Source organism: Arvicanthis niloticus, chromosome 2 (genome assembly GCF_011762505.2).
Source record: "Arvicanthis niloticus isolate mArvNil1 chromosome 2, mArvNil1.pat.X, whole genome shotgun sequence".
NCBI classification, from domain to species: Eukaryota; Metazoa; Chordata; class Mammalia; order Rodentia; family Muridae; genus Arvicanthis; species Arvicanthis niloticus.
The window spans coordinates 107466538-107479724 of NC_047659.1; the positions used below are offsets into that span (position 1 = coordinate 107466538).

The 13187-nt window shown below is 39.8% G+C and overlaps 1 protein-coding gene across 6 annotated transcripts in view; it reads left to right on the forward strand.

Annotated features, from left to right (window-relative positions):
• The window catches only part of Slx4ip (SLX4 interacting protein), a 151738-nt gene that overhangs the window by 46810 nt on the left and 91741 nt on the right, over window positions 1-13187 (forward strand). For 3 of the 6 annotated variants that reach the window (XM_076929831.1, XM_076929828.1, XM_076929829.1), the window contains one exon: window positions 8965-9038. The exons of the other annotated variants lie outside the window; for them this stretch is intronic. In XM_076929831.1, coding sequence (XP_076785946.1) covers window positions 8991-9038 — 48 coding nt within the window. In that variant the 5' untranslated portion in view covers window positions 8965-8990. The remainder of the gene's footprint in view (window positions 1-8964; window positions 9039-13187) is intronic. 6 annotated transcript variants of the gene reach the window in all.

A 13187-nucleotide genomic window follows, 5' to 3' on the forward strand; every position in this document is an offset into this window, starting at 1 on the left:
CATCATAGTTCATCTATAAATATTCTTTGATTATATTATTACTTTCTCTTTGAATTATTTAGGGTCATATCATAATTTTTTAAAATGCGTTTTAAGAACATTTTTGTGGCTGGAGATGTTCGTTGGTAGAGCACTTGTCTGCCATGGGCAAGCCTGGAGATGTTTATTGTCTGCCTTGGGAAAGCCTGGATATGTTCATTGGTAGAATACTTGTCTGCTGTGGGCAAGCCTGGAGATGTTTGTTGGTAGAGCACTTGTCTGTCTGCTGTGGGCAAGCCTGGAGATGTTCATTGTCTGCCATGGGCAAGCCTGGGGATGTTCATTGTCTGCCCTGGGCGAGCCTGGAGATTGCTCCCTAGCACTGCAAGAGACACAAAACAATATCAAACAAGATTTGTGAGTTTCTAATTTAAATCCCTACAGTATGTTAGGTGATTGTTGAAATGTTTTTCTCTGACCTGACACAAAGTCAGTTTTGAATTTTAATTTATTTTAATTTTTATGCTTGTGTGTCCATGTGTATGCTATGTTGGAGGATGCCTCTGGAGGGTAAAAGTGGGCATATAAAATCCTGAGCCTGGAGTTACAGGCAGTTGGGAATCCTGACAGAGGAACTAAGAATGAAATTTGGGTCCTCTGGAAGGGAAGCAAGTGTTTTTAACTGCTAGATCATTTTCTAGTTCAACCACTAGTTAGTGCATAATTGAAATAACTTCACATTCTTTATCTATTAAATTTAAGATTCTATATATATATTTTTTTAGTTCAGTTTTGTTTGTTAGTTGTTACAATGTTTTACTGATTCCTAAGCTTCTGGCACACTTTCTTGTTATGTACTTGTCATTTTTACTACATTTTAATATTTTTGCTTCCTGTTTCGTAAAGCTGCTCTGCTGAGTCTAAAGTTCATAATTAATATCTTTCTAAACTTTTCTATTTTTATTATCAGGTATTTACTCGTAGTGATATGACTCCTTTCCTGAAATATTCTGTTTTGTTCTGTTGTTAAAGTTTTGTTTCAAGTTCTTCATTGGATTAAAATTTGTAAAGCTTTTTGTTTTGCCAACTTTTTTTTTTATTTATCAGCGTTTGGAACAATGGATGTGCTTATTTATTTACTTATTATTTATTTATTTGCATAGTATAGCAATCTGTACTTATTCATAGATTGCATTATTGCAGATAGTGATAAAACTGAAAAAAAAATTTCTTGTATGGTATATTTTTTTTTTGATGTGTGTGTTCCCTTCCTGTCTTTTGATTTCATCTAGACTTTATTTATATTTTCTTCTATCCAGAAGCCCTTCTTCTAGTTTAGAATTTGTGTATAGTTAGTTATTCTATTATTTTAGAATACTTTACTTTGTTGTATAGCCAAGATTATAAACAAAAGAAAATTCACCTTGAGAATCACAAGCTAACAAGTGTTATTTTTCTTGTAGAATATAAAATCTGGAGGCTGACCTACCATTAGCAACTCAGTCTTCTGTCTTTCAGCTTGTCATCCCTTAAGCATGGACTTTGTTTTGTGGTCACTAACTGGCCACTTAACTTTCAGACAGCATATCTGAGTATCAGACAGGAAGAGGTTGGGAAAGGGCAAATGAGAAGAGAGATAGCACATATTAATAATTCCCTCTTTGTCTGAAAAGGAGTACCAGCCAAGAGACTTCCTTCCGTTTTGTGGTCCAGAGCTGTGTCACATAACCATCTGCAACTGGGAGGATGCTAGGGAGAAACTGAGAATCAGAATTAGGATTGGCATTTCTATAGATATGTCTCCCACATACATTTAGTTCCCCCCAAATTTCCCACACACTCTAAAGTTAGCCAGTATTTCTATTCTTTCTATGATGTAACCTAGACTAAGGGCATCTTGCTTAAATATTAAACAACTTGCCCACAATGAATTGTCTGCTGATATTTATCAAGTACTTGGCATTCCCTACCTTCTGGGCCCTGAGATAGCTTTCTGACTTACTTCATTTTACCTGTGGAATGCCAGGCAAGGAGTACTCATCACTGAACAACAGCATCCCAGTGCACTTCCCCAAGTTTTAAATACTTTTTAATATGTGCTTCTAATAGTTTTGTAAACAGTTTTAAAACTTTGAATATGACCAGAGGGATGCTTCAGAGTAAGGATCTAGGTATTATGTTGATTGTAGAGTCTTTGGCAATTATAAAAAGTTTTGCTTCTCTGACAGAACTCACAATTGCCATTACAATCCATTTCAGATTGTTTTCAGAGTCCAGGTTTTTAAAAATCCATATTAAATTTTTGTTTTTGAAAATCACCCCATATTTAATTCTACTTTAGACAGTTTTTTTGTCTTAGGCTGCCCTGTCTAGACTATAACAATAGCAGCAGTTTTTTTTCTTTTTGGTTTTTCGAGACAGGGTTTCTCTGTGTAGCCCTGGCTGTCCTGGAACTCACTCTGTAGACCAGGCTGGCCTTGAACTCAGAAATCCACCTGCCTCTGCCTCCCAAGTGCTGGGATTAAAAGCGTGCGCCACCACTGCCTGGCAGCAGCAGTTTTTACTTGCCTATTTTCTTCTATGTAGGAGAAAAGAAAACAAGCAATTGGATGGTAAGTTCTCATTGAGAATTACAACTAAAAATGAAATACATATTTTAGATTGTAAGTCATTTCCACTTCTTAATATGACATTATTATAATGTTACTATAACATGTAATTTTGATATAGACACATATATGCATACCTTACTTTATTCAATTCTAGATTATTCTTTATATTCACTTAAAAAATGACAAGATTATGAGTTTGAAGTCAACCTTGCTAGATTATGTGACATCATCCTCAGACAAGCAAACAAAATTGCCTCACAACAAAAAGCAAAGAGAAGACTGCATATATGATATTACATGTCAAGAGTTTATGACTTTCCCCCCCATGGGCTGAAAAACATGTATGTTTATAAGACCTACCATTTTTACATCCTCTGTTTCTCCCTATACCTCTTATTTTTATTTTGGGATTTTTGTTTTGCAGCCAATACTCTTTTGAGATAGTCCTTGGTGACAATGCTTCTGAACTGAGACATCAAATGTCTAACGTGTGAGCCTATCACAGATGGAGGTTGTGTCTATGCCAGTATTGTGCATAAGAGTATGTGTAGCCACTCTATTCTTCATGTGTTCTTTTGGTAGGGCTTCTTTTTTTCCACTGGCCTGATGTCATTGGATGAAATCAATGGATGGCTTTTTCCATGTGAATTATACTTAAAAATAAATCATGAAAGGTTCTATACAAAGTACAGATTTGGTCATATGTACTTGCATTGATGGTCACTAAAACAGTGAAGACACTACAGTTGCTTTGTAGAAGAAATATGTTACTAATGATGATGATAATGATAATAGTCTTTTCTACAACCAACTGTAATAGATGAGACACAAGACAAGCGTGGCTGCTTTTAACCTTTTCTGGCAGGAAGAACTTTGTTAGACTACTATTCCCTGTTGCTGTTCATCTAGACCTACTTCCAGTTCAGAGGCTGCTGAAAAGGCTTTTTTTTTTTTTTTTTTTTTTTTAATAATGAACATTTAAGAGCCAGGCATGACAATCACACTTGAAGAATCCAAGTGCTGGGAGTTTGAGACCAACCTGGGTGGCATAGCCAGGTACTATATCTCTTGAGTAAAGCACACTATCTTTATTCTGTCAGCTGAAGGCCTTAAAGCTTGGACCACAAGGAAGGAGGTTAGCCTTTAGTCTGTTTTCCAGGCTGAAGCTTGAATCAACATCTTTCCCATCTCCAGCCTTTTGGGCCAGCCTGCAGATTGCAGACATGATAGCCTCTAAGTTGTTCTCTTGCTCTCTGTACATACCCACACCCACAACCCTACTGCTTCCATTTCTGTAAAGAACCTTAATAATAGGAGGCCATGATGCCTTTCCCAGTTGTCAGCTTTATGAGTATCCTTTTATCCAGTACAGAATGATCTCCATTAACATTACAGAGGAAATTACTCCGGGTTAAATGTGAGCTTCATTCTTTCTCTTTTAACCGCTAAGATATGTCCTTTCAACAGTGATGTTAGTAAGTAATTGAGGAGCTGAGGCCATTGTCATCCATGAGTTAAAGTTATCCTCACTGAAGTAACTCCTGATAAGTCACATTTACCAGACCACTTGACCCCTGGGGCCACCAGTGAAACACTTACACTGTAGCAGTAACCTAACTTCAGTGGGCTTGGCAACACTTGAATGTTTCTGCACCTTGAAAATGTAACACTGAGCTGTTTTTTTGTTTTGTTTTGTTTTTTTTTTGTTGTTGTTTTTTGTTTTTTTTCTCTCAGCACAGGAGGCTATTACTAGATGTGGAGAAGTTCCAGCAGTCACTGGGCCTCTGTAAGGCTGCTGGGGTTTTCTTGCCTCAAAGATGGCAGCCTGATTGTCAGTTGTGTTAGACGACCTTGCTCTGTTCTAACAGGAAAGAGTATGCAATATACACCCAGCAGGGCTTAGGTAGCTGGAAATGTGGCAGCTCCTTACCCCCAAAGTGAGTTTTAAAGTTCACGTATTTACACTGTTCTCATAGCAACAGGAAAACTCTTCTGACCTATAGCCACAGAAAACTCTGTAAAAGAAACTGTAGGAGGAAAAAAATAATAATGCCAGGAAAAAAAATGTAATGAAGTACCATTCTTTCGTTTATTCGGTCGGCTGAGAGTAAGTGTGTGCATTTGGCAACCAAAAGGGAAAGGCCATCTCATCCTGCAACATGAACCTGCCTACATTACATGGTTGATTTATTTATCTTGTTTAGACACAGTACACTATGAGGGATCTTCAAATGGAGATCCATTATAAACGTGAGAACCAGCAATGCTTCCTAACCTAAAGCATTTAGGACTTTGAGGAATGATAAGTGCAAACAGCACAGAATCCAAAACCTCTCCCAAGCACAAACCTCTAGACTCTGGGAATGTGGGCATGTCTTCAGTTACACGAATACAGATAATTTTTCTTTCTGTGAGGTCTCTTGTCACTTCTATCTTGTCTGGACAGGGTGTAACTCCTGTGTAAATTCTATTTCTAGCTTGAAGAATCACTAAATTGACAGCCAAAGCCAGTGCTGCTTGGAAAATGGGAAACATACAGAAGATGGGGCCTGTCTTCTCCTTTGGCCTGGCTGTGAACTTGGGGCCCCTCCTCTGGTTGGTGGTGATTGCTGGGAGGATGTCCAAGGGCTGTGTTGAGCCACTGGGCCAAGTTGAAGTAAAGCTGCTCCTCATTCTCATGTTTGTCCTTAAGATCTATGCAAAGTAACTGTTTTGTAAATCTTTTCTACCCGGTGACTCTGAACTTAGAGTTACTGAATGTTGTGCTTGGCATATATCTGTAGTTTTGTAAGAAATAGGCTGAAGACCATGTAAGCCCTTCCTGTTCTCTGTTTTCCTCTCATTTCTCTGCTTAATAATTTACATTGCCACACAAGTACACATATAACCAAGCTCTATTAAATTATTTTTTTCTTCAAAACTCAATTAAAATAAGTAAGACATTCCCCTCCCCCACCACTTGAAGCATGTCTGCTTCTGAGTTTAGAGTGGTAATGTCTTGATTCCTGTTTTGGTTGTGGAGCTTCATAGCCAAGTTAGTTGCATGCTGCCCCACTTTGTACTCATAGTTATGATATTGAAACTTCAGGACCACACACAGATAGCAAAGTCTCTGGCCACTTACGCATGTAAACAGTCTGGCTTTTTATAAAGTGGAAAAATATTTCTTGTGCACTATTTTAACATGATCAGCATGTTGAAACTTGGTGTGCAACTGTGTCAACATTTCCTTGGCTCTGAAGAGCAAACCTGGAGAGAGAGCCTCATGGTAACATATAAAATGCAAAGCTGGTTTGTTTACTACTGGGATTTAGGCTGCAATTATAGTCTGAAGTAGAATACAAAATAAATGAAATGCATTTTCCTCACACTGTAATTATACTAGGTAAATAGTTTTCTCTTTACAGGTTCCTATTACAGGCTGATATTCTTTCAGAGAATCAGAAGGGTATAGGAAGTTAAGTGCTGTGGAGCTCCTTCTTGGCCCTTCCTCAGCCCCAGCCATACAGGGTTTTTGATGTATTTCTGGCAGGGAGATGTATTGGATGTGTTACTACCCACTGAGCACGTGGTTTAAAGGGCAGTTTTCTCGTCTTGCTTGTTCACACTCTCAGGTCATCTGGAAGAAAACAAGTAGTGAACAGGCAGTCAGCGGCCTGAGGAAGAAGACACTGGCAGTCCTGGGAAGTGGATCTGTTCCTTATCAAATGTTTAGTGAGACACTGCTAAGATCTGAAGGTCAGAGAACAAAACCTACATTTCCTCCCTTAATGGGGCTTACATTAGAGTGAGGAGATAGGCCAGGAGCCATAACCACAACAGACGCTTAGAGGACTAGGTATGTTGGTAGATGGCAGGTCGTAGCTAGCAAGAAAAATAAAACAGGTAAACTGTATCAAGGAGTGGCAGAGGGGAAGTTGATTGACTTTTTTTTTTTTTTTTTTTTTTAGCTATCCAACTTTCTTTAAGCCTGATTACCAAATAGCAGTTGTATATAATCAGTAAATGCTGTGATGCTTTGATTGTCCAGAGAGTTTACCAGCTCCCTCACTTCACAGGGAGGCAAAAAGAGAAAATCTCAGGGGAAGTTAAGTAGTTAATCCAGGAAGATGTCACTGAGAGGACCTGAGTAAGTTAGAGAGAGAATCAGCTGTACACCGTACTCTTGGCTCTAAACCTATAGCAGACCAGCGTGTTTGGCAAGTAGGGAGATAAATGGGGCAGGAGTAGAGACAAGGTAAGATAAACAGGAGGACTCTCCTAGAGGAAAGTCAGTGTGCAAAGCTCTTGAGTTGTGTGACTGTGGATGGCAGGGAGTCTCCTGATGGGGTCATGATATTTGAACTGATACCCAGGAGCAGCCAGGAGCTTATTATGTGAAGAATTTAGTGTTCTAGGCAGAGAAACAGTAAGGTCAAAGGTCCTGAGGGTAGAAAGAGAGTAAATGATGCCAGAGAAGGAGGAGGATCATGGAGGTAGATCTGTGGTCTAGGGCATGGGGTTTTGCTGTGAGGGAAGCCACTTATAGAGTGATGCTCTCTTCTACTCAGTCTTCTCACAAGACTTCAGAGGAGAAAAGAGTACAGGATAAATGAATATGCACACAGATGCTTCCTGTGGGCCAGATGTTGGTCACCCTGTTTGTGGGATGCATGGAGCAAAAAGTAGACATGATTGCAGAGTTTGAAGGGATGGCCTCATGAACAGATGATTGAGTAACATGACTGGGGAGACTGAGTCTGTTACTTTACTTTTTCAGATATTTCAAAAACACAGCAACACTCTTGTACCAACCATACAGGTTAAGTAGTAGTTAGAATTTTGGGATATTTGCTTCTAATTTTTAAAACTTTTGTTTCTTTTTAAAATTTTATGTATTACTACTCTGTGAATATGTATGTGCGTTCGAGTGCAAGTGTGTATGTGCCAGGCCACTGTGAAGGCCAGAGGACAACTGTGAGGAGTTGGTTCACTCCTTCCACCATGAGATTCACTTTGAAAACAGGTTCTCAAGCATGCAAAGCAAATGCTTTTACCTGCTGAGCCATTTTCCCAGTGCTAAAATTTTGGTTTTTTCTATGTATACATATAAGAAACAGAAATGTACACTCCCCTGTAAGCCAAGACCACACATGTATCTACATAAACACTAAGGATATGTAAAGGATTTATTTATTCATTTTATGTATATAGGTGTTTTATCTGCATCTGTGTCTCCAGACCAGAAGACAGTATGGGATTCCATTAGACTGTAGTTATGGATAGTGTTGAGAATTGAACCCAGGACCTCTGGAAGAGCAGACAGTGCTCTTAGCCACTGATCCATCCTTCCAGCCCCAACATTAAATGTTTATAATTACCATTTTTCATTGCTTTCCCAGGGTTAGAAGCAGCCATGCGGTGGGCCTGCCGTATTCATACACGTAAAATAAATTTTAAAGTAAGTTTTTAAAAAGGTATCTGAATCCAATGATTGAACAAGTATTTTCCTGAAAGATGTTCATTTGAGCCTTATTTATAATAATGAAATATTGGAGATGGCTGGTAAAAAGTCATTGGACTAATGAGTAAATTTCTACATGACTATGTAATAGGGTCAAATTAAATAGAATTTTATTTGAATCAAGTAGAACAAAAATTTATGCACAGATTTATTTATAATGACATTATTGACAAAGACACTAGCTGTTTTGACCCTAGTTTTATAATATTAAGTCAAGCAGCCAGGAGTAAGAAGTAAGAAATACAATATAATTAAGTAAATATTCAATAATGTTTTCAAAAGAGTAAATATTGTTGTCTGTGAGTGCTTGAAACATCACCTTTGCCCTGATAGTTTGTTTGTCTGTCATCCATTTGGAGTTTTTGGAAGAAAGAAAGGTAACAGAAGTAAGGGACGGCAGAAGATTGTACCCTTTGTCATGCCAGGTCAGGCCACCTCACCAACACTAAGTGAAAAGAAAGAGTAGAGACAATTACTATTTGTCCACCCTGTGCTGGCAAGTACCAGGTTCTAGCAGATGCACCTCTTTGAATCTCTGCTATTGCAGTGTGATAAACATAAGAACCATTATTGCTGTCTTCCTGAATAAGCCACTGTGACTCAGCTAGCATGTGGTTGATTGGAATTTACACCTAAGGCTGATGGGTCATAACCTAGATCATTCTTCTACCTCCTGTGGAACCTGCAAGTAGCTCACATGCTCTGGGAAGAACACTGGCCTCCAGAGTATTGCTGCATAGTGGCTGTTTGTTGCTAGGATGCATCTTGGAGGTGGTAGGAGATGGGTAGAAGTGGCTCATGTAGAACTAGCCTTGGGAAATCTTTAGGAGAACTTTCTTCCCTGGAACCCATCTCCTGTCTTTTTTCTAGAAACTGCTGATGAAAGACCAGGGACAATGTCAGGAGGGGTCAGTACGTTGGTGGCAGTGAGAATGGGATGGCAGGTATGTCCAGAGTGAAGGTATCACTGCTCCAGAAGCAGCTACACTCCTCTGCTGTATTACATAGCATCCTTCTCTTTCCATTAAAGCAACTCATGATGCTGAGTGGTCTCTATTCGCACATCTGCTTTCAGATGGGAGTGGGGGGCTTGTCCTCTCTGTGCTGCAGTATGAAACATGCACCTGGGTTGTTGGCTCCTCTGAGCCTCTTCATCCCTTTACTCTCCCCCCACACTGATGCCTTCACACTTGCTTTCAGCAAATCCGAGTATGATGGTGTGATTCTGACCTCATCATGGCTGGATTTGTAGGTGGCATGAGGACTGGATGTCTGAGAAAAGAATGACTCTGCTTTTCCCTCACTTTACTCTTTTCTCAATCTGTCTAAAGGTTCTAGCACACAAAAGTTGTCTGGGAAGGTGATCAAGATGCATTGAGCTAGCAGGCTGTAGTCTCACTTTTACTCATTATGTGAGAGGCCTTAGCTAAGTGACATTATTTTGAGCCTCAATTTCCTTATCTACAAAAGTGAGCATAGAGTTTACCCCCAGACTAATTTCTGTATGCTTGTGCAATGAAATGAAGCAACCATGTATATGTTATGTACTGGAAAGTGCATCTCTTCTACTATAGGTAGGGCTTGAAATGGATAGCATCTGGGATTCAATATGTATGTGGTATGTGAAAAGTCATTTTATATTAATTCCAGGGGGGACATGGACTGTATGTATTAGTATGGTTAGTTTTTATTGTTAACACAAACCTAGAGTCACCTGGGAAGTGGGTGTTTCAGTAGAAGAATTACCTCAATCAAAGTGGCTTGTGATTGTCTTGATTGAAGCCTGATGTGGGAGGACCTAGCTATTGTACATAGCATTAGCCCAAGGCAAGTAAGCATGGGCTTACATAAAAAGGTGAGCTAAGCAGTGAGCCAGGGAACAAGCCAGTAAGCAGCCATCTGTATATCATGGTTTCGGTTCCAGGTTTGTACCTTGAATTCCTGCCCTGACTTTCCTCAATGATGGGTTGCAACCTGGAAGTATAAGCTGAAACAAACCCTTTCTTTCCTGTTGTTCTTTTGCTTATGGATGTTTATCACAGCAACAAAAAGCAAACTGGAACAACATACATTCACCTGTTTATTGCACTCACAACCTCAATGACCTTTTAGTGTCCCAGCTGACTGCTGCAGTGAGCCCATGTTTTCTTATCTTGCTCTGGGCGGGCGGGGGGTGGGGGGGTGGATTTCTATTTAGACTGAACTAGTGGCCTTCATTCCCTTAAAACACAGCCATGGGGAATACATATTGTTGTCATATTTAATCTTTCAGGCTGCATTGCTGTAGCTCAGGCTTCATTCCGGTTCTGCAGTGAGATACCTTCCTGACTGCCATTATCAGAGTGGAGTCTGCCTGCCAGAGCTTGCCTAGCTCCACTGAAGATAAGACAGGCTACAGTGAGAGGGAGCTGGCTGTAGCATCAATCACTGGGCAAATTATTAATAGGCCAGCATGAATGGACTCAGCTTGAATTGGGCACAGTGTACCTCTACAGGATCCTGTCAGCCAAAACCTCTGGCTACTTCCGTGGGGCACCCATCAGAGCACTGTGGAATCCTGCTCTCCTCCTTCTGTTTACCTTGCTGACAAAAGGGATCCAGTTTATTCTCTTACTGGTTTGAGTTGCTAATGATTCTTCAAAACGTAAAATATTTACAACACGTTGTTCTCATAATCTGCCAACATCTATTTAATCTGCTTTATCTTACTTCCTTGTCATACAACTTTCTTAATTAGAATCTCACAGGGAAAAATAAAAACAAAACACTGGGACATGTGTCAGATTCTTTCACAGTCCCTTCTGTATCCTTCCAGCTACAGGGTCATGATGTCTCTGAGGATATTGCTGGGATAAACATGTATCTGACGTGTTGAACTCTGCCTTATTAGAACATCTGCTCATCTGATGTTTAGATTTGGATCTTAAGTGCTTCTCAGAAACCTGTGTTGAAGACTTGGTTCTCAATGTATCGTTGCTTAGAGGTGACTGGATCAGGGGGTTCCTCCTTCTAACTAGATGAATCTATTTATCGATTGACAGCTTAAGGGTTTATACAATAGGGACTGTTAGGAAGCCAGGCATTCTCTGTGCTTACTGGGCACCATGAGGTGGGTGGGTTTACTCTACCATGGGCTTCCTGATGTTCTGCCTTAGCAAACAGGACCGAACCAACTGAGTCAAGTGCCTGTGGAATGAACCCATTGGAATCAGGAGCCAAAACAAATGTTTTTCCCTCTTATTTGATTTATCTCTGATATTTGGATATTTGTCTCAGCAGTGGGAGGCTGACTCACTCAGCTGATAACTGGGCGGCAATAAGATAAGATTTTTTATACTGAACCAGATCTGCCTCCCAGAAACTTACCTGAGCTGTTGTGTGGTGTTGGTTTTGTTTTTTTTTTTTTTTTTTTTTTTTTTTTTTTTTTTTTTTTTTTTTTTTTGACAGGATCTCACTCTGCAGCTCAGGATGGCCTTGAAGTCTTGGTAGTCCTCCTGCCTCAGCCTTTCCATTATGGGGATTGTGGACTGTCTCTACATCTGGCTCCTTAAGCTGTTTTAAATTTGTCAGGCTGTCTCCACCTGCCCCTTCACAGGCACAGTGGCAGTGGCAGCTGGACACTTGTCGTTCTCTTAATGCTTATCCCCTCACTGCTGGGAAGTAATTGATTCCAGGGCTTTCAGTTGAGCAAGTGAAGGTCTTTTTAGATAGGCAGCCTGGAGAGGCAGCAAGCAGTCACAGCTATGCTGGCTCATGCTCCAGGTGTGACTCCTTTGCTGCTGCTAAGCTGCTGCAAAAGCAAATTGATGCAATTGTCTTTTCCACTTCGACCTTTTCTCCTTCCATTTATGTGGTTGAGTTCTTCTGGCTACTCCACACCTGGGCTGTAGACATCACACCCAGATCTGCTTTCCTGTTTGAATCTTGTTTCATTTGATGGGATCCTGAAACTGTGGCACCCTTGGGAAAGTTATGTTTTGGTCAATTTTAGTTTCATTTTAGATATGAAACTGCCACAAGTGAAAAACTCATTTTGATGAAATTGCCATGCTCATCGTGAGAAGTCATTTGCTCCCCAGTACCCCGCCTGTTTCCTTTCTTCTTGTTGAAGAATGATGATCTGAGACTCTAAGTAGAAGATTGTCTCAAGATTACTTGAGCAAACTTCTTCAGGGGTAGCAAATGTTTTCAAATACGGCTGTTTTAGTTTTGCAGGCCATAAAGTCTTTGAGATTTTAGGAGGATTGTGAGGCTAGTCTGGGCTTTACAGAAAGATCCTGCTTCTCAAAACAACAAAAACACATGGCAAAAGGGGCACACAAGGTAAAAATGAAAGTATCTTTCAATTCTGCAGTTACTCCATGAAACCAAACATAAAAAGGATGCAAAGAAATAAGCATGGCTGTGTTCTAATAAAATTTTATTTGCAAAAGCAGGCAAGAACAGGGTTATAACCCTGGATCATAGCTTGTACTTAGTGGGGTTGTTATTGATAATGAAAATTTCACAAGAGGTCACTATGTAGGGCAGTCTTCATTGTTTTTTCTTGATTATTTAATAATTATACCTTTTTGAATCCAAGATTGTGTTGCTCAGCAAATGAATGTATTGTCACTGCACAACTATGATATTTGGAAGTCCTTAATGATACAAAGATGAGCTAGATTCTCTGGCTTACTATGACAGTCAGAGGTTTTGTATCATCTGATCTTTCAATAGATAATGTATAAGAGAACCCAACAGTAAAAGAAATTCAAGGAGGGAGAAAAGAGATTTCCCAGAGTCTCCATCATCTATGTTTTTGGTAGTGCCTGCCCTGGATGTTATATGGTTCATATATAGCATAAATGCCCTTTATACCAGGGACTTTATATGGTTTATCACAGGAAATTTACCTAGGATCACACAGCTAAGGATTACACTTGGTTGTAGACCTGGACTGTCTTACCCCAGACCCTACCTTCAGGTACTATAAAATAATTAAATTTAACAAATCAATCACATGCAACCAGAAGACAAGGCTGAACAGGCAGAGGTGATTGCTACTCTGCCTTCTTCCTTCTTCACCATGGACATAAACATCACAGAGGGTG